This window comes from Aureobasidium pullulans, assembly GCF_000721785.1.
Source record: "Aureobasidium pullulans EXF-150 unplaced genomic scaffold scaffold_3, whole genome shotgun sequence".
Lineage (NCBI taxonomy): Eukaryota > Fungi > Ascomycota > Dothideomycetes > Dothideales > Saccotheciaceae > Aureobasidium > Aureobasidium pullulans.
In genome coordinates, this window is record NW_021941023.1 from 855,359 (window position 1) to 880,803 (window position 25,445).

The 25,445-nt window shown below is 50.6% G+C and overlaps 12 protein-coding genes across 12 annotated transcripts; 7 read left to right on the plus strand and 5 right to left on the minus strand.

Moving 5' to 3' along the window:
• Positions 1–248: 248 nt before the first annotated feature.
• On the plus strand, positions 249–1,780 carry M438DRAFT_130536 (oxidative stress survival, Svf1-like protein). The gene is made up of 5 exons (XM_029898823.1): positions 249–380; positions 431–646; positions 696–1,120; positions 1,177–1,553; positions 1,607–1,780. The coding sequence occupies exons 1-5, from the start codon at positions 358–360 to the stop codon at positions 1,697–1,699; spliced, it is 1,134 nt and encodes a 377-aa protein (XP_029763901.1). The 5' UTR covers positions 249–357; the 3' UTR covers positions 1,700–1,780.
• An 80-nt stretch (positions 1,781–1,860) lies between these two features.
• M438DRAFT_394780 (uncharacterized protein) lies at positions 1,861–2,535 on the minus strand (the record flags this gene model as incomplete). The annotated part of the gene is made up of 1 exon (XM_029909174.1): positions 1,861–2,535. The coding sequence occupies exon 1, from the start codon at positions 2,443–2,445 to the stop codon at positions 1,861–1,863; it is 585 nt and encodes a 194-aa protein (XP_029763902.1). The 5' UTR covers positions 2,446–2,535.
• Positions 2,536–2,943: 408 nt separating this feature from the next.
• Positions 2,944–4,459, plus strand: M438DRAFT_290519 (MFS general substrate transporter; the record flags this gene model as incomplete). The annotated part of the gene is made up of 3 exons (XM_029901714.1): positions 2,944–3,255; positions 3,306–3,707; positions 3,761–4,459. 3 exons carry the CDS (start codon positions 2,944–2,946, stop codon positions 4,457–4,459), a joined length of 1,413 nt encoding a protein of 470 aa, XP_029763903.1.
• Positions 4,460–5,319: 860 nt separating this feature from the next.
• M438DRAFT_332198 (uncharacterized protein) lies at positions 5,320–6,261 on the minus strand (the record flags this gene model as incomplete). The annotated part of the gene is made up of 1 exon (XM_029903474.1): positions 5,320–6,261. One exon carries the CDS (start codon positions 6,259–6,261, stop codon positions 5,320–5,322), a length of 942 nt encoding a protein of 313 aa, XP_029763904.1.
• A 719-nt stretch (positions 6,262–6,980) lies between these two features.
• On the plus strand, positions 6,981–8,481 carry M438DRAFT_290523 (L-lactate dehydrogenase). The gene is made up of 3 exons (XM_029901715.1): positions 6,981–7,214; positions 7,264–8,047; positions 8,104–8,481. Exons 1-3 carry the CDS (start codon positions 7,110–7,112, stop codon positions 8,424–8,426), a joined length of 1,212 nt encoding a protein of 403 aa, XP_029763905.1. The 5' UTR covers positions 6,981–7,109; the 3' UTR covers positions 8,427–8,481.
• A 249-nt stretch (positions 8,482–8,730) lies between these two features.
• M438DRAFT_266370 (WD40 repeat-like protein) lies at positions 8,731–9,812 on the plus strand (the record flags this gene model as incomplete). Its single annotated transcript, XM_029900100.1, has 2 exons — positions 8,731–9,363; positions 9,417–9,812. The coding sequence occupies 2 exons, from the start codon at positions 8,731–8,733 to the stop codon at positions 9,810–9,812; spliced, it is 1,029 nt and encodes a 342-aa protein (XP_029763906.1).
• Positions 9,813–12,214: 2,402 nt separating this feature from the next.
• On the plus strand, positions 12,215–13,084 carry M438DRAFT_372072 (uncharacterized protein; the record flags this gene model as incomplete). Its single annotated transcript, XM_029908324.1, has 1 exon — positions 12,215–13,084. The coding sequence occupies one exon, from the start codon at positions 12,215–12,217 to the stop codon at positions 13,082–13,084; it is 870 nt and encodes a 289-aa protein (XP_029763907.1).
• Positions 13,085–14,418: 1,334 nt separating this feature from the next.
• M438DRAFT_266357 (putative Na/K ATPase alpha 1 subunit) lies at positions 14,419–17,793 on the plus strand (the record flags this gene model as incomplete). The annotated part of the gene is made up of 3 exons (XM_029900098.1): positions 14,419–14,640; positions 14,680–14,987; positions 15,039–17,793. The coding sequence occupies 3 exons, from the start codon at positions 14,419–14,421 to the stop codon at positions 17,791–17,793; spliced, it is 3,285 nt and encodes a 1,094-aa protein (XP_029763908.1).
• M438DRAFT_342851 (acid phosphatase/Vanadium-dependent haloperoxidase) lies at positions 17,668–19,300 on the minus strand. Its single transcript, XM_029904856.1, has 2 exons — positions 19,024–19,300; positions 17,668–18,970 (listed from the first exon to the last, which is right to left on the minus strand). The coding sequence occupies exons 1-2, from the start codon at positions 19,086–19,088 to the stop codon at positions 17,971–17,973; spliced, it is 1,065 nt and encodes a 354-aa protein (XP_029763909.1). The 5' UTR covers positions 19,089–19,300; the 3' UTR covers positions 17,668–17,970.
• Positions 19,301–19,521: 221 nt separating this feature from the next.
• Positions 19,522–20,664, minus strand: M438DRAFT_342852 (Aldo/keto reductase). The gene is made up of 4 exons (XM_029904857.1): positions 20,583–20,664; positions 20,175–20,530; positions 19,827–20,123; positions 19,522–19,771 (listed from the first exon to the last, which is right to left on the minus strand). The coding sequence occupies exons 1-4, from the start codon at positions 20,622–20,624 to the stop codon at positions 19,573–19,575; spliced, it is 894 nt and encodes a 297-aa protein (XP_029763910.1). The 5' UTR covers positions 20,625–20,664; the 3' UTR covers positions 19,522–19,572.
• A 382-nt stretch (positions 20,665–21,046) lies between these two features.
• Positions 21,047–21,916, plus strand: M438DRAFT_352507 (uncharacterized protein; the record flags this gene model as incomplete). The annotated part of the gene is made up of 3 exons (XM_029906796.1): positions 21,047–21,209; positions 21,279–21,304; positions 21,359–21,916. The coding sequence occupies 3 exons, from the start codon at positions 21,047–21,049 to the stop codon at positions 21,914–21,916; spliced, it is 747 nt and encodes a 248-aa protein (XP_029763911.1).
• Positions 21,917–22,174: 258 nt separating this feature from the next.
• Positions 22,175–24,738, minus strand: M438DRAFT_342854 (homogentisate 1,2-dioxygenase). Its single transcript, XM_029904858.1, has 6 exons — positions 24,628–24,738; positions 24,509–24,575; positions 24,434–24,456; positions 23,866–24,040; positions 23,173–23,774; positions 22,175–23,121 (listed from the first exon to the last, which is right to left on the minus strand). The coding sequence occupies exons 1-6, from the start codon at positions 24,690–24,692 to the stop codon at positions 22,581–22,583; spliced, it is 1,473 nt and encodes a 490-aa protein (XP_029763912.1). The 5' UTR covers positions 24,693–24,738; the 3' UTR covers positions 22,175–22,580.
• Positions 24,739–25,445: the final 707 nt, after the last annotated feature.

The following is a 25,445-nucleotide window of genomic DNA, read 5'->3' on the forward strand; positions in this document are numbered from 1 at the left end:
CCACTCGTCATACCGTGTTCGGAATAATCGAGGCCAACAACGTGGATAGCATCTGTATACAGCAATAGTTTGTAGATATAGGAACCATGAGCTGGCAGTGAAATCAACATCCGAGTCGCGAACAAAGAGTCTCGCCATCTAATCTCTTACGACGTCATTTGAAATTGGGCTGGATTCCAGTCAGCAAATAATCTCTCAATCTCTGTAGCCGCCGAGGGGCAGCGAGATACCTTAGCTATTGCTCTTTTCCAACAACCACAAATTCCAACCAGCACCTACTCGCGCACCGTCAGCACTTCCGCATACTCATAGCCTTTTTGTTAATCGCGTGTGCTATCCCCTACAAATACCGCCAAGATGATGAACTGGGCGAAACAACAGTAAGCTGCGCCTGAACAAGCACTCTCTACCGCCACTGACCGTAACCCAGGCTGGCCAACGTCGCCGGCACCCAAGAGCCCATCTACGGACCTTCGGCCATCCAGGCCGTCAGCGAGCAGGCAAAGACCACGCCCTACACCGAGTTGACCAAGGATGACATGAAATGGTTCACAATCGACTCTACTTGCGTCGAGACTCAGACCTGGTACTTCATGACTGAGACCGGTCACATCTGCATGGTCCAGGTCATCTATAGCAACGTTGCGTGAGTTTGGATCCCTTGTCCGATTTGCGCACCATCTGACAAGACGCAGCGGCATCAAAATCACCACTCAGTTCAACACCAAGATCTTCTACGCCGACCGCAAGACCCCCAACCTTTGGTCATCGGACGCTTGCGAGAACCACAGCTTCGACGAGGGCAAATTCAACTTCCGCGCAAAGGGTTGCTCGACCGAGCTGAACGAGAAGGGCAACAGCTACCACATCAAGTCCAACACCAACAAGCAGAGCATCGTCGACATCAGCTTCACTCAGACTGCTCCTGGTTTCGTCGTTGGCAACAACGGTACCTCCAACTTCGGTACCGACCCCAAGAAGCCATGGGGATCCATGAGACACGCCTTCTGGCCTCGCTGCGAAGTCGAGGGTACCATCATCACCTCCTCCGGTCCTCTTGATGTCAAGGGCAGAGGTTTCTTCGTCCATGCTCTCCAGGGCATGAAGCCTCACCACGCAGGTGAGTCCATCAAGTCCAACTGTGACACCTCCATTGATACTGATTGTCTATGACAGCCGCAAAGTGGAACTTTGTTAACTACCAATCCCCAACCTACTCCGCCGTCATGATGGAGTACACTACTCCTCCCTCGTACGGCTCGACTGTCGTCAACGTTGGCGGCATCGCTACCGACGGCAAGATCCTCTGCGCAGGCTCCTCAAATAACGCAAAGCACAGCGAGATCAAGGGTGACCCCGAGAACAGCTGGCCTGAACCTGGCGCTGTTTCCTTCTCCTGGAACGGTACTGATGCCAACGGCCAGGCTGTTGAGGCACTTGTCGAGGGCTCTCTCGGTGAGAGACTTGACCGCGTTGACGTTATGGCCGAGGTCCCCAAGTTTGTCAAGCAGATCGTTGCTGGTGCAGCCGGTACCAAGCCTTATATTTACCAGGTGAGTTTTCCAGAGACGCTTTACCAGTTAATCATTTCTGACCAACATTCTAGTACGGCCCCAAGCTTCCCATCAAGATCAAGATTGGTGGCGAAGAGAAGACCGAGGAGGGCACCCTCTTCACTGAGGCCACTTTCATCTCATGATTCTGAAAGTATGACCTGTATGTATCAGTCACCAATTACCTAAGGAGTTTCTGGGATGGTTCGGGAGTATTCTTGTTGGGCTAAGTATCATTGTAATAATACGCTTGGAGAAGCGTACGTAAATATCAGTCAGAACTCAACTCAGACGCTATCAAATGCGTCTATGCGTTGATGACCAAATTCTCATAATGCACAATCAATTCACCTCCTTCAGTAGCCGGTCTTGCCGCAGACACTCCGACCTTGACGGCTGCGTCCTTGGGCAAAGCATTCCACCAAGTGATCTCCCTCATAGGATGACGCTCGCCATCATCTCCAATCAAATAAACCCACAGATGATCATGTTCAACAATCATCTCGATGGTGGCAGACACCTTGTCAGCGGCGACGACGGGATGCAGGCTCCAATCCGACCAAGTATCGGTACCAACAACGCTGACACGAGGCTTGCCATTCAGCATTTCAATGCCCGTCTTGACCCATTTGTTCTGCTGAGCGCCAGGGATGTCGATGATCATGCAGAGTCCGCCTTGATCGTAGAGTACCGTCCAGGGACCAGAGACTGTGACTTTTGCTGACTTGAAGTCTGAGGCGCGGATTGTGCGGTAGATGTGAGGTGTGTTTCCACGGTCGGTTGAGGGAGGGATGCGCCAGAGGTCGGTGTTGTCTGGGCATCTCAGATCGAATGGCTTGCTCACGTCCGGGATGGAGTGATCATAATGCGATGATTGGTATGATTCGGCCATGGTGTCAATTGATGGTAAAGAAGATCGATACTGAGTGCGACGATTTGTGATGTGGAGGAAGGTAGTTACGAGACAGCCTCGAGAGCTTTTAAAGTACTTATGATCTGTCCAATGGATACTCGGCCGAGTTGGAGTTTGTGTCAGCTGTATTCAAGCCACGTAGTCGTATTCTGCTGGTTGATGCTCGCAGCTTGAATTCTGACTTGGCTGTATGCCCAGGAAACACGGTCCGGTTTGCCGGCCATGATGCGGTTTCCCCAGGTTTCTCCATGTGCGCCTGCTGTTTGGGGGAAGACGCGTGAGACTTCCTTTTTCGGAGCCAAAGATACTGCTACATGAATGACGCCCTTCGCAAGATTAGAAAATATGCCAACTCATCAAGCAATCTTGCCACGAGTGAGACGAGTTCCGGAAAAGTGCTTGGTGCTTTTGTCAAGACTTGGGCTCAACATCTTCCTTCTTTGATTCACCCGCCGGCTTCGATACCGAGATCTGAGAATGTCGTCTTCGAGAAGAATCAGCCATCAAGGCTCTTCGACAGCTGTCATTGAACTTGAGCCAGTTCATAATCCGCCACGGGCATACGAGAAGCATTTCCCTGCAGATACCGGTAGAAGACTCGGCCCCGATGACTTCGATGATGATCTTGACCGAGACGATCAGAACGAGACTCTGCCATCTCCAACAGTTGCTTCTCACGAAGAACTCGAGAAGTGGAATGGGTCGAACCTCTACCGGACACTTGCTGCTTTTTGGGGCTTTGCAATTATGGGAATGAACGATGCAACTTATGGAGCTATCATCCCATATGTACGATGATATGATATCCTTGACTATCAATGAAACCTGACATCTTTTAGCTAGAAACACATTACGACCTCTCCTATACTATCGTCTCACTCATTTTCCTCAGTCCTCTCATCGGCTACAATCTCTCTGCCTTGCTCAACAACAGCATACATCTGAGGCTTGGTCAGAGAGGCGTTGCTTTCATCGCTCCCTCATGCCACCTGATTGCATACATAGTCATCGCATTGCATCCTCCGTATCCGGTACTGGTAGTCGTCTTTGCAATTGCTGGCTTCGGCAATGGCTTGGAAGACGCCGCTTGGAACGCCTGGATGGGTGCAATGTCGAACGCTAACGAAGTACTGGGTTTCCTTCACGGGATCTATGGCCTTGGAGCAACCATTGCTCCACTGATCGCTACCTCGTTGATCACGAAGGCTGACAAACCGTGGTGGACGTGGTACTACTTCATGGTATGTTGTGAGGCCCAAGGTGTATTTAGTACTGTCGCTGACTATGACTTCAGATCGGCTTTGCAGCACTCGAAGTTGCAACCAGTGTTTGGGCTTTCTGGGGCCAGACTGGAGAAGTCTTTCGTCTGGCTCATCCGAGAACGACGGATCAGAAAGGTAACAGGATGAAGGAAGCTTTGTTCACCATGCCGAGTGCCCGAGTCACATGGTTGTGCGCCTTGTTCTTACTCGGATACGTCGGTATCGAGGTGGCTCTTGGCGGTTGGATCACAACCTTCATGCTCAGAGAGCGTGACGGAGGCGCATTCGCATCTGGTATGACCGCAACTGGCTTTTGGCTCGGCATCACAGTTGGCAGGTTGATACTCGGTTTCGTCACGCCACGAATCGGCGAGAAACTGTCCATCTCCATCTATCTCCCGATAGCGACCGGCCTTGAACTTCTCTTCTGGCTCGTTCCGCAATTCTACGTTTCTGCTGTTGCTGTCGCGTTGCAAGGCTTCTTTTTAGGTCCTTTGTTTCCAGCCGCCGTCGTCGCCACAACGAAGCTCCTGCCCAGACATCTGCATGTCAGTGGTATCGGATTCGCAGCAGCATTTGGTGGATCTGGCGCCGCCATCTTCCCCTTCGTGACCGGTGTCATTGCTCAAGCGAAGGGTGTGCAAGTCCTTCAACCTATCATTCTGGCACTGTTGGTCGTCATCTGGCTCTTCTGGATCTCGCTTCCAAGGATCGAGAAGAAGAGAGACTAGAGCAATAGCATGCAGACCGAAGCGCGTATGGGATTGTGGATGATGAAATCTGGCGACGACAGACGACCACAGCAAGCAACGACGACACACATTACAGGCAGCGCCGAGGATAGATATTCGCGCGCGAAATACGATACCCACGAGCAACGACTACAGTAGCAACAGCAAGCAGCGGCAATGACGATACAAGCAACCACATCCAGCAGCAACGATATGACAATTTCTTCTCCAATGCCCGGCTCAAAAGCCAGCACACCAATGAAAAAAAAGGCGCCACCATCATGGAAAAGGGAAAAAGGGTCCCTTTCGAACCAGTCGCTGAGGGAACGACAACTGATCCTATTACGGCCCGAATGAAGAAGGGAAAGATGTTTTGGCGGAGTCATTACTAAAGAGCGCTCATTATGTTTGACGCCATGAGTGTGCGGGACTCTTGCCAGTGAGAAGGGAAAGGGCAAGTGGGTAGGTTAGAAAGGCTCGAAGTGCGCTGCAGCACACCGCGAACCCCTCAGGTGGGTTCAAAAGATTTGGGTCTGCACTCTAATCCGAAGACGAATGGTGTGTATGAAAAGAAAGAAGGAGAGAGGGTGGAAGGGAGTGGAAGGGGGTCTTAAAGAGATTGGGAGCAGGGCTGCTTAGTAAGGAAATTTGCTCAATGGATACCTAACCCAGTCATAACCAGTCAAGTGACTCCCTTGGGATTATGAAGCCAGCTGTACGGATGCCATATTCTTGCAGTGTGAGTAATGAGTCACACAACGTCCTCGTCGGTCTAGTTTGCGGCGACCGTGCCTTCGGTCTGCTTATGAATACGTTTGTATATTTGTGACAGGGCATTCAGACTGAACGTCCGTCGCATCTCACAGAGTAATAGGCTGAGAAGCCGTTCCCTCGATGGCATCAGACTTGTTGAGCAAAGCTTGCTCATCAATATCGCCATAATCGTCATCGTCATCAGATTCAACACTCGAGGTATCTTCGATAGCCTTCTTGAAATGTTCAAGCACTTCGTCAAAGCCATCAAAGACACAATACCCCTTTCTCTCCTTGTCAAAGGCTTCAAGAAGTTGAATGTCTTCGGCTGTCATGGCCATCTTGTCTCCAGCAGACATGGTCTCTACGATTGTCCATAAGGCATTCACCAGCTCTTCATCATAGCCGACTTGTTTCCGTACTTCAGCGCCAATACAATCGCCACCCGCAGCCACGATACTACCGATATCACAGAGTGCCAGGATGGCGTTTATCTTGGTCGTGGAGTTACTGTGCGGTGCGACCGATCCCACGATCTCGGTGATTTCATCATTCACCAATTCCGCTGCATCTCCTGCTTTGTCGTATTGTTTCGAGCCCCTCAATCTAGACCATTTTTCATTGATAACGTAGTCGACTTGATTGACATTTGAGCGAAAGTCGATGATTTGTGCGTTCTCTTTGGCTAGTTGGTCTTGTTGAGCTTGTAATTCTTCCTGCTGTCTCATCGTTCGGGCGTATTCGATTTGTTGCAATTCGTTCCATAGGGCAATATACATGTCTTGATGGCTCAAGGCGGATAGGATCACGAGTTTGCGTAAAGTGGTCTCGTCCAGTTTGTGTACCGAGTTGACGACCCATCCGGTTTCTTCGGGTGTTCTTGTGCAATTGGTTACGTTGATTTCTATTGCCGGTGCTTGATGTTGTTGGAATTGTTGGAAATGTTGGGGCTGTTGAGAAAGGGTTTGGGGATATCCGAAAGGCAGGTCGTGTTGGTATTGGGTGGGAGGTTCTACGCGTTGACGCTTGTTGCTCATGGTAGATGCCATGTCGAGTATCTGATCTGGTATGTATGGCGAATGACGAGCCCGTTTACGGAGAAGACGAAAGTACAGGTTGCAGAAGAGTTGACGGCGAGCTGACAGAGAAGATTCAATGCGTATTCTTGGGTAGGTCGAGGTCAAGTAAGAAGTGGGAAAGCACGATGGCTGGAGTTTCTGGGTGACGCGTCGCGCGTATATTAGCTTTGACTGATGCTATCTGTGTCACCCTGTCAATATATCCAAGTGATACTTTTCTGCTATCGGCCTTGTTATGTGAGTTCTCTTGTGGATAAGAAGGAATGACAATTGTTCTTCTGTTGCCCTCTAAGCTTTAGACTGCATATATTGGCGTTTTGGCCCAGGAACTATCGTTCGCGAATTTGTCAACGACAGTCAGCAAAATGATGACCATCAGCACGAAGCCACCGTGGGAAGTTTGGTGACAGCCATGATTTAGGTAGATACGATATCAAAGGCAGCGACCGTATGGATAGCTCCCTGTCGTTCTCAGACCTCAAATTGATTCCAAATGTACCTCTCTATCAGATCCATTCCTGCCTTCGTATGATGGTTCGGATATGCGGAAGTGTCGCTGTTGTCTCCGTTCGCGAGCTATCTCCGACCCCACAAGAGCACCCAGAACCTGGGGGCGATTCGCTCCGGCTTCGGGGAAGCAGAACTCAGTTCGTCATGCCGAGGTCTTTACACTCTGATATGTACCGGCAGAGTTAGGGAGTTGACGTAGGTGATTTTTATTCCTCACGTCGGTGTTGCCTTCTTGATATCGATTAGCATTCTTACATCTCACTTGACCTATTATATCCTTATTTCGAACATTATCATATACCATCACAATGTCGGAGAGATTGCCTCATGATCTGAATTGCTTGACCATCTCCGAGCTGCAGAAGCATGCTGCGGTTATGATGGATAAGCAGACTCGTGACTATTACAATGAGGTGAGTAACGTGAACATTCCTGAGAAGGACACAGCTAAGTCATGAATAGGGATCCGATTCTGGTAGCACATTGCAAGAGAATCTGGACGCATATGCAAAGTACCGTATCCGACCCAGAGTTCTCCGGGATGTATCAAAGATCGATACCAGTGTGAACATCTTTGGCCACAAGAACAGCATTCCATTGGGTGTAGCACCGACAGCAATGCAAAGACTCGCTCACTCGGATGGTGAATTGGCCACAGCGAGAGCATGCAAGAAGATGGGTGTTGCAATGGGTCTGTCTTCGTTTGCAACCACGACGCTGGAAGAAGTCGCCGAAGCAAATGGCGACAACCCTCACGTGCTACAACTATACCTCTTCGAGGAGCGCGACCACAGCATCAAGCTGTTGAAGAGAGCAAAGGAGGCAGGCTACAAAGCCGTCTTCCTCACCGTCGACACACCTATCCTCGGCCGCCGCAACCTCGAAATCAGAAACCAGTTCAAGCTGCCAGCACACTTCAAGATCCCTAACTTCGAGGGACAAGGCGACAACCAACCGGATGCTGAGGCTGAGCAGAGAGGTCAGGGTGCAACCCGAAGAGGCAGCGAGGCAGGATACACAGACAGCGATGGCAACAGAGTTGTGCCAAAGGGTCCCATCACATTCCACTCGCACGCAGCCAACCCGACACTTTCCTGGGAGCGAGACATCGAGTGGTTGAAGAAGGAGTGTGGAGATGAGATGCAAGTGTGGGTCAAGGGTATCGCGACTGCCGAGGACGCTCTTTTGGCCGTTCACCACGGTGTTGATGGAATTGTGGTATCGAACCACGGAGGAAGGCAACTGAGTAAGAAATTCAGCTCGAAAGACCTACTTAGTTTGATTTGCTAACACAAATTGCAGATGGTGCGCTGGCAACATTGGATGCACTTCCCGAAGTGGTTGCAGCAGTACAGGGCAAAATTCCAGTCCATGTGGATGGCGGTATCCGACACGGCACCGATGTCTTCAAGGCACTGGCTCTTGGAGCAGACTTTGTTTGGATCGGCAGACCTGTTCTCTGGGGACTGGCATACAAGGGTCAAGCTGGTGTTGAGTTGTGCTTGCGCCTGCTTTCAGACGAGATCAGGCTGGCCATGGGTCTCGCAGGCGTCACCAAGGTCGAGGAAATTACAAAGGAATATTTGGTCAAGATTGACAAGAGCGGATTTGTCGCAAGATTGTAGATATCTATCACGATAAAATGTAAATAGTGTATTGATGTTGTAATTGTACAAGTGCAAATCAAAAGTTTCGAGATGGATTGAGGATGAAGCTTGGTCAAGTCTCAAAAGTGACTGTGAGAGCAAGACAAGCGTCAAGCTCCAAAACCCATTCGCTCATTTCACAACCATTCTCTCGCGACAATCCCGACATTTTGCGCCCTTTTCCAGTCTCTCGCCCAGTCGATTGCATACCAAACGCACCGAAGCCGACTGCAGCTCTGCCCCGTTTGCAACGCGCATCGACGCGCATAACCCAACCTCTACCATGCCGGCGCCCGCACGCAGTCGCCCACTCAAGAAGGACTTCTTCTCCCAAACCTTCAAAGGCCAAAAACCCGTCGTCTTCAGCGAGAATGCGCGACCGAGTACAATCCCACCACACATCCGCCATCTGGCCTGGTCGTCAACAGGTGCAGCGCTAGCCACAACCTCTGGCTCCAAAGTCCGCATCTGGAACCCCGATCGCCCGAATGTTAAGAGCAGTCAGGAATTGTTGGGTCATGTCGGGAGTGTAGAGAAGCTTGTCTGGAACCCCACGCGTGAGGGTGAGATTGCGACGACGGGAAATGATGGTACCGTCAAGTTGTGGGATGTGCGTGTTGGTCCTGGTGCGCATAACAAGGCTGTTCCGGTAAAGGAGATTGCTCTGGGAGATGGTGGTCTGTTTTTGGCTTGGAGTCCGACTGGTCAACATCTTGTAGCTGGTCGTAGGGACGATGTTATCGTGCCCATCGATGTGCGCATGGGAGCTATGGGCAACACCGAGGACTTGACCATGCAGGAGGGTCGCAAGTTGGGTAGTGCTCAGACAAATCAGATGGCCTTCTCCAACTCTGGTCGCGAAGTCTTTGCTACAACTGGCGAGGGCACTGTCAAGGTCCTGGACTGGCCAAGCATGGTAAGGATATCATTACACATCGGGCACAACACGCGACTAACGAGCTACACCAGACACTCCTCCACACACTCAACGCACACACCAGCGCCGCATACAGCGTCCAACACAGTCCTAACGGCGACTTTGTGGCTGTCGGGGGCGGCGACTCTCTCGTTACCCTCTGGGACACAACCGACTGGGTCTGCAAGCACACCCTCTCAAACATGACCGGTAGTATCCACTGCTTGTCCTTCAGCTTCGACGGCACATACATCTGCGGCGCCCATGGTATGGACAAGGACGGCGACAAGGGTATCCACGTCGCTTGCGCTCAGACCGGCGAGACTGTTCATACCTTCGATACCACTCACATCATCAACGTCCTGGCATGGCATCCACTTAGGTATTGGTTGGCCTATGCAGGTGACACGGGTGGTGTGAAGGTCATCGGTCTTGGAAGTAATCTTTGATCGTCTTTGAAAAAGCCTTTTTCTGTCATTGAACTTCCCACGAATCTGCTTCCCGGATCTTAGCGAGGCGTTGTCTGGTATATACCCCTGAGATCAAATGCCTCTTTTCTCCTCTTGACCATCTTCTTGTGCTGTGATCGACTCCCGTCGCCAACGGATCGCGCACCGATTTCATTAATGATCAGACTCGTCGTCCGACACCTCCGAGCCCGCTGGCAAGATGAATCTGGCAGCTCCGGTTGAAATACCGTGCTTGCGCAACAAAATTGTAAGGTCTTGTATCTTGTGCTCAAGCTTTGTCTTTTCGCTCATGGCCTCGAGGTACTTGATTTCGAAAGAGTCCTTCTTGGCCGCCAGATCTTCGATCAATTCCTCAAGTCTCGAGGTGACCGTGATGGGTGTCTTTTTGCCGACTTTTCTATCTTTCGCGCAATCAGTGAGTGAGGTTTCCTGCCTGTCTTGATAGATTGACTTACATGGAAGGCTAACCTTTGCATTCAGGCAGCGAGTGAGAAGTCCGATTTTGGCGCGTAGATCCTTCAGCGCCTTGACCGCATCCTCATTGTTCTGAGCCATCCTGATCGAGAGTACTGTGGAATGTGTCAGTGGGAGGTGAAAAGTGAAACGGGGTAAGGAAGCGAACCTTGTAGATGCTTGGTGTTGGTTGATGTAGAAGAGAAGGAATACGAATGTCGGAAGGTCTTGTCTTTATGAGCGAGATCGAGAATGAGCAAACACGAGAGTTGAAAGAAGTGAATCAAGTGAAGAAGGGGCTTATGATGGTCTTCACACGCTTGCGAAGAGCATATGGTAGTGAAGAAGAGGAGGAACGACTGTGTCGGACGTCACTACTGAACGCGGTAGCCAGTTTGAAATGACTTTCTCAAGTTTAATGGAAGCCAAGGAGACGTATCCAGTGAGTCCTATCTAGACCGCAAGTGCCATCGGCGCGTTTGATCGAGAGTGAGCAGAGATACTGTGAGAGACACGATAAAACGAAGCTTGGCAGTGTGCTAAGGAAAGTGATGGGTTGTTCCACGTCGAGTGTTCTACACATTGTGGATTCCAACTCGCCGTGTGCTAAAATTTGTCACGCGTATAGTAGGAATACATAATTTTAGCAGTGTTAGGGGCAGCTCCCACTGAGACCATAGTATTTGGCACCTCTCTGCGGACGACTATACCGACCTACAAAGCACTGTGCATTTTCATAGGCCGGAAGGCTCCTGCCGTAGTCGCGGGAGATGGCTAGAAGTCACAGGTTTTGACACGCAGGGAGGCAGGCCAATTTACACTCCAGATTATCGATGCCGACATGTCTCTCTTCGTCCTTCTTGAGCGCCATCCTGTTGATATCTTGAGGACCTGTCTGTTGGAACCAAGATGAGCACTCAGCGCCCCTCGTTGATCTTGGTGCCGTCAGGATTGTAACCAAGTTCCGACAATCGTTCTTTGAGACACTCATTCTCTTCTACGAGTGCGCAGTACCTGAACCAGAGATTGTCAAGCGATCGGCTTATGTAGTTTTTCGACAACTCGGTGTCCGCCCTGTCCTTGAGCAACTCTCCGATTCTTTGGCCAAGAATCTCGATGTCAGGGTTTGTCTGATTCTCGGTCGCATTGCCCTCCGACTGTGTGGGTTCGCTGCCTGCAGAGCTTTAAAAGTCTTCCATAACCTCTAGAACGGTTGGTCTGTTGAGAGCTTTGTGTAAATACTTGATCCTACGTTTCAATTCCTTCAACTCCTTAGCAGGTGGACTACCAACCATTCTGTTATACAATGCTGTTATCCGGAAAGGAGTCGAAGTTGCCGTCGAATCTCTTTGACGACGTGATGATCGATGGCGAAGGAAAAAGAAGTGCAATGACGGAGGAAAAACTAAAGGCATGGACATATCCATTTGCAAATAATAGAGATGCCTTTGGCTATCAGGCGAGGTTCTGCTGGATTTATTATATATGCTCGTGAGATGACCTCACGGCAAACATTACCTTAGATTTGAAGTATGGAAACAAACATTGGCTGGCGCTTTGTAAGCAAGGTGAATAAACCTTTGTGGTCAATTGATGAAATGATGATAGCAAACATATTCGATTGCTCTTCCAAGTCGGATGTCGGTCACTGCCCGGTCGTGGCGGTCGAACATTGGTCAAGAATTGGACGACGAACCAGCAACTATCGTCACCTAAGATTTCGGGGGGAAGTCGAGAGACTCTTGCAACGACTTCCAGGTTCGTTAAAATAACATGCAAGGAAGGAGAGATGGACGGAGTTGAGCTGGCGGTTGTTGTTCAAGGGCTCGGCAAGTGCCGAACGTGTCTTCCAACTCAACGCAAACTGCGGCTCAACTCTTGTCGTGTCTTCGATATGGGCATATTGAGATCGTTTCATCCAGCAAACAATGGAGCAGGTCAATGAAGATCAATCTTTATCCCGAAAGGTGCCGAGACTGGTGTACCCTCCAGTTCTTGAGAAGAAGTCCCCAAAACCAAAGCCAGTTCTGGAATATCATTTGATCGAAAAAAAGATCACCAATGCCATTACTGATTTCAAGGCGGGCAAATATACAAGCTTGGCTGAAGCTGGACGAGCCTACGGGATCACCGAAAGAGCTGGATACTTTCGTCTACGCGCTCGTGCTGCAGGAAGAGCATCTAAGTCCGACCGCCTCAAGAATGGAAGCCAACGCCTGAGTCCAGAGCAGGAGATTACCCTTTGCCAATTCGTTGATTCGCTGGAGGATGTTCGTGCACTTCACCGCAAGATCGGGGAGAAGGCTTACAGTATGTTGTGCGAGGAGCTTACCGCTGACGATCCGCCACCACGACCTCTTGGGAAACAATGGCCTGCTCGGTTCCTGGAACGTCACCCAGGTATCATGGCTCGCCGTCCGGAGCCACTTGTCTCACCGGGATCTAGAGAGTCAGAACGCGAGACAACTTCGCCTATACCCAGAGAGGAAGCTCGAACAACCGAAACCATCAATGGAGAGCCACAGCTTCTTTTGGACTGTCAGAGGTTCCTTGAGAGACCCACAGAGATGCATGTAACGTCCAGCCAGACTCCAGCCATCTGCACAGCCCCTCTAGATCCCCCTGACACCTTGATTGTCGTGAGCGGGACCGACAATATCGAGAGAAGTGCGTCTTCACCTACAGTGACTCCTCCTTGTCAAACTCCAATCGGAAGCTCTGCCACAAACTCCTTTCTTTCGGCCATCAAGAATAGTCTAGCGGAGCAGAAGATGACTTTCTCGAGCCGTCTCACATGATGATTGTGCCTTTTCACGAACGGTGACCGCCGCTATGTGTCACGACCTGCAGTGTGGCATGACCTGCAATGTGGCATAAGAGCCACAATCTCTCTGGCATGTTTACCTGATGCGATCAATGATTCGCTACCACAACCAAACACATGGTTGACCAAAGACACGCTGCTCAGATGAGACGCCTGCGACATGTGTGACCAGGAAAACACCGACATGCTACGCCACATGCTGGGTCGTCTAATTTGCTTGTTTGACAAAACTGAACTGACGACTAATACGCTGTGTGCTACAAAAATGGTTGCGGTGTTTATTGACACGGTACGGAGTAAATCCTGAAGCGTTTTTCTCTTTCGCTACCATCTCCTTGTAGTGGACTATGCTGCGCCCCAGAGGAATCAGCAATGATGTCTTGAGGGATTTTTGGGAGTTCAGGGAAATTTCCCCAGCCGGAGTCTGGAGACTTCGCAGCAAGCCGCAAAGTCCCACCCAAGACCATCTGCCTTGAAGTGGACTTTCTCAATATCGACGCGCCAACTAGTCGATCAATTAACAACAGTGCCATCTGCGCGACACGATGCTGCCATGCAGGGCGAGTGTTTAGACCCTCAGGACGATCCAATATAAGCTTGGCCAAGCCTTTTGACGAACTGCACCAACGGCTTGGCAAGGCTTGTTTTTGGAATGTGGTTGGGAATTGGGGAAAAACAATTGCAAAGACTCTCTTTGGCAGGTCGCGAACTCGACCTGAGTTCGTCACCGCCAATACGAGCAAAGATGCATGCAGGGGAAAGTTTCATTGTATTCCGCACTCGGCCGTCAGTATTTGAACACTGAATGCCCCGGCGAATTGGGGATTGGTCGATCAGAAAATAACGCAACCTGCACAACGGTAGAGGCATGTGCGATTTGTGGAGATCCAGAATGCTCGCATCGTAAATGCCTCACGGCAACCCTTACCAACGTGGCGTCGCAAGCACTGCAACCATAACAACAGGAGAAACACGTAGTCGTAATGGATCTGAAGCATCGTGCAGCCCGCACGGTACGGTACGTCTTGCTTTCCTATGGTCAGCACTTCCTTCAATTTCCATTACCCAACGTTGGGCCTAGATACGACCAGGACTAAGGCTTCGAATGTTCTTTTTTGCCCTGGCCTGCGAATATCGGGCAAATGACCCTTTAGACAAATCATCCTCGTCTCACACATGATATTTTCTGTGCTATCTATATAATATTATCTCTGCCTGATCTTCTCTTCTCATCCCTCTCAACACACACACGACTCTCTCAAGATGTCTTCATCATTTGATCAGGAATCTTCTATCGAGAAAGGAGAGATGGAGCATGTCATCACAACAAATGAACGCTCTCGAATCACCTTCGAACCCGAGGATCGCCTCGAACGCCGTCGCCGACACAGTCGACAAAGATCACAGAGCCGCGATTCTATCAGCAGTATCAGATCACGAGCACAATCGACGTCTGCTGCTGCTGGTATCCCAATTGAGTTCCGCACTCTCTCCTTCCAAGTCGCTCACTCACAGACGGTCAACGACGTCGTCTCAGAATCGAAGTGGAGACACAAGCCAACAGCAAAGAAGGCCTCCAAGAAGCCAAAGACGCCGTTCAAGAAGGAGGCAAAGGCCGAAGACAAACGACAAAATGATGCAGAGCATTTCGAGAAGTTAGAATACCACGTGCTCGATGCCGACTCAGTGATACAAGAACTCTCATCATCTTCTGAGCTAGGCCTGACATCTGAGTATGCTTCGACTCGTCTTGCAAGTGACGGAAAGAATTCGCTTCCTCGCAAGCGTCAGAACTATGCGAAGAAGCTCTTCGAATATGTCTTTGGTGGTTTCTGCTCAGTACTCTGGGTTGGTGTGATTATCTTCTTCATCTGCTGGTATGTGGCTCTACATCTTGTCACTAGATGGTCTGCTGACTTTCTCTCTAGGAAACCATTAGGGAACCCGCATCCTCAAGCATACAACCTGGGTCTTGCTATCCTAGTCCTCATCGTCATCTTCCTACAAGCATGTTTCTCAGCTTTCCAAGACTGGTCGACTGGCCGCACAATGAACGCCATCTTGGATCTACTACCAGCTGATGCCCTCGTCGTCCGTGGCGGTCAATCTACAAAAGTTCCTTCAACCGACCTTGTCGTTGGCGATATTGTTAAGATCAGTATTGGCAACAAAGTTCCTGCCGATCTTCGTCTGCTCGCGACCTCCGGCGATGTTCGCTTCGACAGATCGATGCTTACTGGAGAGTCTGACGAGATCGAAGGCTCTGTCGACTCCACTGACAAGAACTTCCTTGAGAGTCGTAACATTGCTTTGATGGGCACAATGGTCACCAACGGCAGCGCTACCGGTATTATTGTCCTGACTGGCAAGAATACCTGCATGGGACGCATCTCCAGTGCGATGGCTGGCGCAAAGGAACAGCCGACACTCATTCAAATGGAGATCAGTCGTTTCGTCAGAATTATCGTCTGCCTGACTATTGTCCTTGCCTTGGCCATCTTGTTGACTTGGGTTGGTTGGCTTAGACGCGACCACCCTGCATATATGAGCACAGTTGCAATGCTCAACAATGTCATGGGCTGTGTGGTTGCCTTCATTCCTGAGGGCATGCCAGTCGCAGTCGCTTTGACACTGATGATGATTGCCCGTCGAATGAAGAACAGCAACATTTTACCCAAGGGACTTTCAACAGTTGAGACACTTGGCTGTGTCAACGTCATTTGCTCTGACAAGACCGGTACCTTGACTGAGAACAAAATGGTTGTTACCACCGTCGGCTTTGTTGATGAGCAACTTACTGTTGCTGAAGCCTTCTCGAAGATGGAAGCTGGCCAGAATACCGTACTCACCGAACTTCATCGTGCAGCCGCTTTATGTAACGATGCTACTTTTGATCCCCTCACTATGGACAAGCCCATCTTGGAACGCGAAGTTCAGGGCAACGCCACCGATGGAGCCGTACTCAAGTTCGCAGAAGTTGCCCATGTCGATTCAACCAGAAGTCTCCCTGACGCCCATCCTCGCAAATACCAGATCCCCTTCAACAGCAAGAACAAGTGGATGCTTACACTTCACGATGAAGTTGACTCCAACTACGAATCTGCTCCTGAGAAAACCAAATACCTTGTCTACGTCAAGGGTGCTCCTGACAAGCTCCTTCCTTTCGCAACCTCATATTGGTCTGCTAAGAGCAACTCTGTCTTGCCTCTCGATGCTGAGGCCAAAGCTCAATTCAGCGCTCTCCAAGAACGTCTATCTCGCAATGCCGAGCGTGTTATCCTTCTCTGTCAACGTCACTACAATCCCATCGAGGCTCTCGGCACTAACGCCTTTGGAGACGAGATCATGGAGAACGGCATTGCTGATCTGACCATCATTGGAGTCCTCGGTATCACTGACCCTCCGCGTAAGGAGACTGCTCCTACTGTTGCGTCTTGTCGTCGTGCTGGTGCACGTTTCTTCATGGTCACTGGTGATTTCGGTCTGACTGGTGCCGCTATTGCTCGCAATGTTGGCATCTTCACCCACACTGGCGAGCCTGACACGTACGAGACTATCGCTGAAGGAGCCACTTTCGTCAACGACAGCGAGAAGGGTGCTCGTGTCAACAGCAGTCTGCTCCTTGAAGGTCCCTCGATCAACAAGCTTACCGATGAAGATTGGGACATTGTCTGCAGTTATGAGGAGATCGTATTTGCACGTACTACACCTGAGCAGAAGCTGCGCATCGTCAACGAACTCAAGGCTCGCGACAACGTTGTTGCCGTTACTGGTGATGGTGTTAACGATGCACCCGCACTCAAGGCTGCTGATGTCGGCATCGCCATTGCTGCCGGTTCTGACGTCGCCCTCGAAGCATCTGATCTGGTACTTCTCGACAAGTTCGATTCGATCGTCGAGGCCATCCGTCTCGGTCGTCTTGTCTTCCAGAACCTCCAAAAGGGTATCGCATACCTCCTTCCAGCCGGAAGTTTCAGTGAAATCTGGCCAGTTCTGCTCAACGTCTTCTTCGGTGTCCCTCTCCCTCTGTCCTCCTTCCTCATGATCATCATCTGTGTCTTCACCGATCTCTTCCTCAGTCTCACCTTGATCATGGAAAAAGAAGAATTCGACCTCCTCGACCTCCCTCCCCGCAACCACAAAAAGGACCATCTCATCAACTTCAAGATCTACGCACAATCCTACCTCTTCATCGGTGTCATGGAAACAATCTGCGCACACTCCATGTTCTTCCTCTACTATTGGCGCCACGCAAAAATCCCCGTCCGCGAACTCTTCTTCCTCTTTGAAGGATATTCAGAAGGCTTCCACGGCTACACTCAAGATGAGTTGACGCATTTCAACACCGTAGCACAAGGTGTTTACTTTGTCACATTGGTTATTTTGCAATTCGGCAATTTGCTCAGTGTGAGGAGTAAGAAGCTTAGTATCTTGCAAGCCGATCCTTTCCGTGCTAAGCGCCGTAACCCTTGGTTATTGGCTGGTATGGCTGTGTCGCTTTCGATTGCGATTTTCGTCACCATGGTGCCTGGTATTCAAAGGATTTTTGGTACTGCCACCGTGCCCATCGAATTTTGGTTGATTCCGCTGCCACTGGCGCTTGGTATCTTGGTTATGGACGAGATGAGGAAACTGGTGGTTAGGTCTTTCCCTAATGGCCCTATTGCGAAGATTGCTTGGTAAATATTGGGTTTAAGTCGAAGATATTTGGTTGCATATAAGGAACGAGCGATCATGGTACGATGAATTTGTATAGAACATAAGTCATGATAAACGGCAATCACAACTGAAAAACAAACATACAAGCGCTTCGTCGTTTCCTTTTCTCGTTCGTATTCATACAGAGCTTCCATCGGAATTCTATTTGACGATGGGGTCGCCTGAACCACCAGCCTCTACATCAACCTCTCTGTTTCTCTGCACTCGTTCCCTTCTGACCATTCTCTCGCCGATCCACCCATGTGTACCGCTCGATACGGCGAAAGCACGATCCTTCGATCTAGGACTCCATGTCCAGGGCTGTCCTCTTGTCAGACTGCCGTGGTACCAGCGGAAGCCAATCCAAGCGGTCATTATTCCCAACACGCTGCCCGAGAAGATATCGATGCCTTGATGCTTAAAGTCGACATAGCGGGTAGAGCAGATGTAGAAGGCGACGCAAAGTGGGACTAAGACGATGATCGCGCCAAAGACTGGTGGCGCAGCGGCACGATCTCTGGCTTCTTGCTCGGCATCCTCGTCGTCATCATTGCGTTTAGGCGATGGTGTGCCATGGCCGAGGTAAGGTATCAGCATGTTGAACTTGGAGGCCAACCAGAGAGAAAGGTAGAGAAGACCAGCCCAGGACATGGAGGAGTGCCCGCTCAGGAAACTGCGGAAGCCTTCATCCAGACGCTTCTTGTCCGTCTGCGTGCAAATGGACGAGCTGACTAGTGTCCATCTCTGCGAGATATCTTGTCCGTATCCGCCCACCACGTGTGCAGCGATGTCGGTCAGATCAGGTTGACATCTTGCCAGCAGATCCGGTCGTGGTTTGCCAAGTAAATTCTTGATGCCCTGGGTAACGAACAATGCGAGCGCGTAGCTCAGTGCTAAGCCCATCCAACCTGCATTGAACTCCCACAGCTTGCGCTGCCAGTAACGTTTGTCGCGAATGGTCGAGCGCGAGAAGGCGGGTACGAATAGTGCGGTGACGATTACGATTATGATGGCTGGCGCGATCAAGGAGATGAGGACCAGTGCTGCGTTGGAGATGACATCGTGGTCAACGTATGGATAGCTGATTGCGAGGTCGACCAGGGAGAAAGGCCGATGATATGGTGTGATAAAAGAGATACCGCCACCTACTGCCGCAATGGCGCTACAGGCGCACTGTTAGGTTCGAACGAGAAGGAAATAGCTGCGATCACCTACATGATAAGGATCCAATCTAGCACATAGGCTATGATTAGCTTGATGGGCGGCATTTCCAACCCCATATCGGTGTCGGATAAAATTATAAAGTAGTCGCGAAACAATTGAGCTGAGATGAAGAGAAGAAGGAAACAAACACGTTTGCTGTCAACGGGCTGGTTGTAGCATATGTAGAATGGAAGGAACACCCACGATTCGAGGGGCTGCTCAGGTTATACGTTCACGCAACAACAGAGTTAGGACAAGTAAATTATGAGGGCGACACACAGCGGATTTGATGAATCCGTTCTCTGGGCAAAGACAAAACAGAAGGGACGATGGATGTGGACAAGAAGCTGCGCCTTGCCGCCAAGGTCTGGTCGCGTGCCCTCTTTCCACAACTCTATACGAGTACGTCGAATCGTCACGTCACCGTTGTCCTGCGCGATGTTGACAAGAGCAAACAAACAATAATTTGAGAGAAAAAGTTAAAATTCAAATTTTGGTATCATCGAAAAACTGAGGTATCTACAATTTTGAAGGTCGTGGCTTGCCAGCAAGCTTGGGGAGTTACTCGTCATCGCCGAAGAAGACCTTGACGGGCAACCAGGCGTCACCGCAGACCTTGAAGCGGTCGGGGCGGCTGCTAAGCTGCTTCATCTCATCGTCGGTCAATGACCAGCCGTCGAGCTGGAAGTTGCCCTCGATTCTTGAGGCGGTGACGGACTTGGGGATGACAGAGGTGCCACGCTGGAGACCCCACATGAGACTGTTCATCGATGTTAGCTTGAATCAGGATAGCAGACAGTCGAATGCAAACTTACAGGACCTGAGCAGTGGACTTGCCCTTGCTCTCAGCAATCTTCTTCAGAACCTCGTCGTTGGCGAGAGGAGAGTTGGTGGAGCCAAGGCATGAGTAGGCAGTGCAGTGAATGCCCTTCTCCTTGCAGTAGTCGATGAGCTTAGGGGAGGGGTTGTTGGGGTGAAGCTCGACCTGGTTGACAGCGGGGACGGTCTTGCAAGACTCGTCCTTGAGGAGGATCTCGAGGTTCTTGATGGCGAAGTTGGAGACGCCGATGTTCTTGACGCGGCCAGAGGCAGGCAGCTTCTGGAGCTCTCTCCTAGTTGGGTGTAAGTACATTTCCAACTCGAATCTCATCAGAAACACTTACCAGGTATCGACGAAGTTCCAGTCGGGGTAGTGCTTCTTGAGGTCGTCGGGGTCGGTGGAAGAAGGCCAGTGCATCAAGTAAAGGTCAACGTAGTCGGTCTGGAGGTCCTTGAGCGAAGAGGTGATGCCCTCTTCGACGCGCTTGTGCCAGGGGTTGTCAAGCTTGGTGGTGATCCAGATCTCCTCGCGGGGGACGCCAGAGTCCTTGATACCCAGACCGACCTCAGCCTCGTTGCCGTAGGCAAGAGCAGTGTCAATGTGACGGTAGCCAGCGAGGAGAGCAGCCTTGACAGCCTCGCGAACCTCGTTGGGCTTGGACTGCCAGGTACCGAGACCGACGGCAGGAATCTTAGCACCCTATGTGGTGTAAGTTCGTCTCGTTCCAGGTATATCGAGCGGCGTGACTTACGGTGTTGAGGGTGAAGGTCTTCTTGGTCCACTCGTTCGACATGATTGCGGTTGATGTGGTTGGGACTGATTTGGGAAGTGTAGAGAGTAGAAAGTAGTGTGTGAAGGAGGACAAGTTGCTGAGACGAAAGAAATGTTTAAGACCAGCGCAAATAACTTATCTCCACCTATCTCGTGCTGCCCGGCGGGGCATGATGCGGCGAAGGAATCCCATCACTTCAGCCTGTTTCCATGCCTATCCACCTCTGTACGCCTGTACCTGCCACGAACCGTGGCGACATCACCAACCCCACCAACCCACCTACCACTTTGGGATTTAGCCGCCGGGTAAAGCGATCCTTGGAGCTCGAGCCCTAACTTTGCTTGGCAAACACCGTCATAGCTTCATATTTTGGCCGAACCAGAAGCCCCGATGCTTGTCCAACTGGCAATTGCTATATCGTGCATTGCATCGAGTCCTCAGTCATGTCGCGTTTTGTCTCTGGAGGTACCGTGGATAAACCTACTGAGCGCGATGATGAGTGGTTGAAGGCGCAGGAACAGATAGAAGCCGTACGAAGAAAAAAGGAGGACGAGAGCAGACAACACGAAGGGAAGAGCTTGTACGAGGTTCTTCAGGCTAATAAAGGTACGGATCGAATATCGATCGCTGATGATACTTGTCACTCTTACAGAAAGCGATGCTGACGTCTCTTAGATGCGAAACAAGAGGCCTTTGAAGAGGTAGAGGAAAACACTTACTCGTGACCTAGCACTTACTGACGAACAATTGCGCAGGCAGCCAAACTTAAGAACCAATTCAGATCACTAGATCAGGATGAAGTCGAATTTCTGGACACCGTCATGGAAACAACAAGGGCGAAAGAGGATGCCGTGAGAAAGGAAACTGCCGAGCAGCTCGAGGCCTTCAGACGGCAGCAAGAGGATACCGAGAAGGCTTCCCGCGAAGCTGCACCCGAAGCGAGCAATCAATCTGAAGGCGATACTTGGGCTTTCAATGCTCGCAAGCGCAAACGAAATCGGGAAAAGGAAGCCATTGCAGGCCTCAAATTGCGAAAGACTTCTTCGTCTATGGCACAGACGACTCCAGATGCAGGAGTTGGAGCGATAACAACAACATCAGACGACAAGAATGCACCTCCATCAAGTCTCGCTCCTACACCTGCCGACCAGTCTGCGTCGGCCAAACATGTGCAACCACCCGCCGCAGCCATAGACAAGGCCGTATTGGACAAGGTCGACAAGGCACCAGCGACCGCCGCTGCTTCAACATCCCCGGCACCCGCTGCTGCACTGGGTCTCGCGGCCTACTCATCCGACGACGACGACGATTGATCCAAGCGAGAGTCAACAATATGCGCTGAATCAATAATCACAGCAATGCTGCTGCCCGCAGTCACGTAGCGGGGCTTCGTGATCCCGAAACATGTTTTGCGCTCACCCACCGCGCGGACCAGACGAGCAACAGTTTTGACGTCGGCTGTGTGCAGCATTCCGCCTTGCCGTGTCTTCCAAAACTCGTGCGGTTCGCGATATCCGAATGATTGGCTGTCAAAATCATGTATGGCGTATGTGCAGCAAAAATGCTTGTGCATGTGGGCGTGGAAACGCGGCCGCTTTTGGATCGCCTTGTCACATGGCCAAGGGGCTGAGTACTCAAGCAAAATGAGCATATGTGATACGAAAATCGACATGCCATGACGAACGCCATCATGCATGATGCGCGTTGGAAAAGCAACACCATGCACAAGAGAGAGGACAAAACCTGTCACAGTTGGCAAGAGACCTGGTTTCAGAGCCGAATAGACGAGCACCTATCAAAGTGTCACCTACTCTGTTTCGAATCTACCTAGCGCACAATAGGACTACATGGTCGGGAATACGAGCTTAGATTTGCTAAGGAAAAATGAACTTCTTCACATGCAAAAGCAGGCAAGTAAATGATCTATCGACTGACAAGTGCATCATCAACCAATCGGTCATCGAAGAATGCATACGCCTACAAGCTTAGCTTCCCCGCTTTCTCCAAGATCTCGTCAACCTCATCCTTATGCTCCGAGAAGTTGTCTACCAAATCATCCCACATAGCCGGATCATGCTCGTGAATCTTGTCGCTCTTCATGGCCCAATCGGTGATGGTGAAGGGCCTAGAGCTCTCAAACATGAAGGCTACTGCACCCTCTGAGATGCGCATCTCTGGAGGAGGCTGCGCAGAGGCGGCCTTGAACTCTTGATACGCTACACCGTGAGGAACCATTCCGCATTCGAAACTGACGCCACCCGGTTGGAACTCGTCGCTGCGGCCGGCATACTCACCGTAGATGAGACCCATCAACTCGGAAGCGACGTTGCGGTGGTAGTATGGAGGACGGTACGTGTTTGAGGCTACGTCCCAACGAGGAGAAAAGATAAGAAAGTCGGCCAGAGGTGCTGCTGGGTCGCGCGAGCGTGCCGTCAAGACGCAGAAGATGGAAGGGTCGATGTGATCAACACTGATGCTTCCAATGTTGACAAATTTGGTGAGATCGTACTTGTAGGGTCTGCAGATGATTAGACTCGGCCGTAAAAGTCAGGGGGGAATCAAGACGTACACATAGTTGCCATGCCAGGCGACCACATCGAAAGGACAATGGTTTTGCTTGCTTTCGAAAAACTTGCCACCAAGCTTGTACACGATCTTCCAAGGGTCGTCTTTTGTGACTGTGTAGTACGCAACAGGGCTCAAGAAGTCTCTGGCGTTGGCCAATCCGTTGGCGCCGATTGCCCCAAGTTCTGGCAGCTCAAAGTTGGCACCCCAAATCTCGAGGATATAGCCTCTGGTTGGCCCTTCCACACGAACCTTGAAGCGTTGACCCCTTTGAATTACGCAGATCTCACCTGGCTGGACGTACAATTTTCCGAACTCGGTTTGAATGTCCAGTGCGCCCTGTTGAGCGACGATCAAAAAGTCGCCATCAGAGTTGACAAATGCTTTGTTCTCCATTGAGACGTTGGCAGTAAAGACGTGTGTTGCCAGGCCCTCCCTCAATGTTGGGTCGCCAGATCCGGCAATGCTGCAAAGCCCCTCGACAAAGTCATGCTTCGTTTCGGCAACATCAAAGGGCAGCCAAGCAAGTTGAGTTGGCGAAACATGGACGCGTGGGTTGATAGGAAGAAAGTTGGCTTCCGTATTTGAGTTATCAGGCAAGTTGGTCTGTTTGGTCAAGATGGGTCAGCCTTCTGTGTTTCCCTGGTTTGAATTGGGAAGGTCTAAGAATGGTAGTTTCAAGCTGAGACAGACGTACAAACCCCTGGTGTGCGACTGCTGGTCGCGATCTGTAGAGCCAAGCATTCTTGTTCAGGTGTCTTGGTGCAACAAAGGCAGAGGCAGTCATTTGTTCTGCGTACAGACCGAATCGCACGCATCGCGGGCTATTCTGGCCGCGAGGGATAGTACCAGGCACAGCCTCTGACTCGAAACTACATGAGACAATTGTGTCAGCAGAAGTATTGAAGGTGACGAACACGGATTTCTTCGCTTTCCCGAGTCAATGGCAAAGCGTTCCCATGGATCGAGACCGTAAGGCAAAGCAGCAAGGGGTGTTGAAAACCAGACATCCGGGCCTCAAGAAAATTTTGGGCGTTCCGCCACCAACCATCAAATGGAAGTTGGCCGCCTTGCAGCAGCCTCTTTAGAAGATTGTTGAGACGCATAATACAGTTTCCAGGCCCGAATTTCCGGAATTCATGCCCCAAGCTGCTCCATCACGCCGCACTACAGTCTGTCTGTATGCAGTCAAGACGCCTCTGGGACCACGCATTGCCAATGATCCGAAATGTGAAGAATTCTCCTGATGCAGGATCATTTCATACTGGTTGTTGAACCCGGCTTGATACTGCGAGGAGTTAATAATTTCACCGAGACATACTGAAGCGAAGTTCACTTGCCTCGTAAGGATCGTTCTTACGGGTTGCGAAGGAAGGTACAGTTCCGTCTTTCTGAGTCTCCGCCCAGCTCCATGGTGGTCAGCACGCTGATCTACATTGAATTGGCTTGAATTGCTTACTGGAATATCTTTTGATACTCGTCAGAGCGATCGAGCTTCTCCACCTTCTTGTTTGCGAGTGCCATTTTTTTTTTGGATACACAGATGATACAGTCTAAAAACAAGAGAAAGAGGGAAAGAGGGAGAAATTGACGTGAAATAATATTCCGCTGTATCTGACGACCGTGTCTCTCCCGAAAGCTCCACTGCCGTCGCGCATCAAGGCGGAGTAGTGGGGCATAATGTGGGGTGCAAGTCGGTCAGAGGGCCCGAATGCATCTGCCGAAGATGGCGTCTCTTACCACGATATTTGCACACTCGGCGGGCCTCTGCGTCGTATACCAATATGCTAATCTCGTTTGACGCCATGATATGAGGAGGTACATACCTTGGCCTTCTGATTCTACGAGTGAGGTTGGATTTGACAGTTTACAAATCTTGGTTCCGGCCGTTAGAGCCCGTGTAGTCCCGCTATCGCGACTCACGAGATTAATTGAAGCGCGATGATTGTCCTGATTGCATGCGCGGCGGCTTCTTCGTGGTCATGAAGACCATACTGAAGTCAGCACACTGCACGAGTCTAAAGACACAGAAATTCCTCCGTCTTGATTTACGACTTAGGTTGTGTGTCTCGTGAACCAAGTTGGCATTTGAGAAGACCCTTGCAGGGTTGTTGCAAGGATACGGAGAGTTCTTTATTGGAGATCGAGAACATGGCGCAAACTCAATCTTGCATCCAAAAGGCAAAGCCCCTTCGGAGTTCTAACCGCCATCCCGTGCCTCCTTCAACGCGATCGACCATTTGATGCAGCTGGTTAGGCGGTCAACTGCGGCTTGAG

What these genes read in the sequence shown, in the direction of transcription:
- M438DRAFT_130536 (XM_029898823.1), top strand. Translation starts at nt 358, where the DNA reads ATGATGAACTGGGCGAAACAACA. An exon ending in ATGAACTGGGCGAAACAACA is followed by an intron (nt 381 to 430) that starts GTAAGCTGCGCC and finishes ACCGTAACCCAG; the next exon opens with GCTGGCCAACGTCGCCGGCA. An exon ending in GTCATCTATAGCAACGTTGC is followed by an intron (nt 647 to 695) that starts GTGAGTTTGGAT and finishes GACAAGACGCAG; the next exon opens with CGGCATCAAAATCACCACTC.
- M438DRAFT_290523 (XM_029901715.1), top strand. Translation starts at nt 7,110, where the DNA reads ATGTCGGAGAGATTGCCTCATGATCTGAATTGCTTGACCATCTCCGAG. An exon ending in CTCGTGACTATTACAATGAG is followed by an intron (nt 7,215 to 7,263) that starts GTGAGTAACGTG and finishes AGTCATGAATAG; the next exon opens with GGATCCGATTCTGGTAGCAC. An exon ending in CCACGGAGGAAGGCAACTGA is followed by an intron (nt 8,048 to 8,103) that starts GTAAGAAATTCA and finishes CACAAATTGCAG; the next exon opens with ATGGTGCGCTGGCAACATTG.
- M438DRAFT_342851 (XM_029904856.1), bottom strand. Translation starts at nt 19,088, where the DNA reads ATGGGGTTGGAAATGCCGCCCATCAAGCTAATCATAGCCTATGTGCTA. An exon ending in CTAGATTGGATCCTTATCAT is followed by an intron (nt 18,971 to 19,023) that starts GTAGGTGATCGC and finishes GTGCGCCTGTAG; the next exon opens with CGCCATTGCGGCAGTAGGTG.
- M438DRAFT_342852 (XM_029904857.1), bottom strand. Translation starts at nt 20,624, where the DNA reads ATGTCGAACGAGTGGACCAAGAAGACCTTCACCCTCAACACC. An exon ending in AGACCTTCACCCTCAACACC is followed by an intron (nt 20,531 to 20,582) that starts GTAAGTCACGCC and finishes TACACCACATAG; the next exon opens with GGTGCTAAGATTCCTGCCGT. An exon ending in AAGTCCACTGCTCAGGTCCT is followed by an intron (nt 19,772 to 19,826) that starts GTAAGTTTGCAT and finishes ATCGATGAACAG; the next exon opens with TCTCATGTGGGGTCTCCAGC.
- M438DRAFT_342854 (XM_029904858.1), bottom strand. Translation starts at nt 24,692, where the DNA reads ATGGCACTCGCAAACAAGAAGGTGGAGAAGCTCGATCGCTCTGACGAG. An exon ending in GAGTATCAAAAGATATTCCA is followed by an intron (nt 24,576 to 24,627) that starts GTAAGCAATTCA and finishes ACCACCATGGAG; the next exon opens with CTGGGCGGAGACTCAGAAAG. An exon ending in GCCTGGCATGGCAACTATGT is followed by an intron (nt 23,122 to 23,172) that starts GTACGTCTTGAT and finishes AATCATCTGCAG; the next exon opens with ACCCTACAAGTACGATCTCA.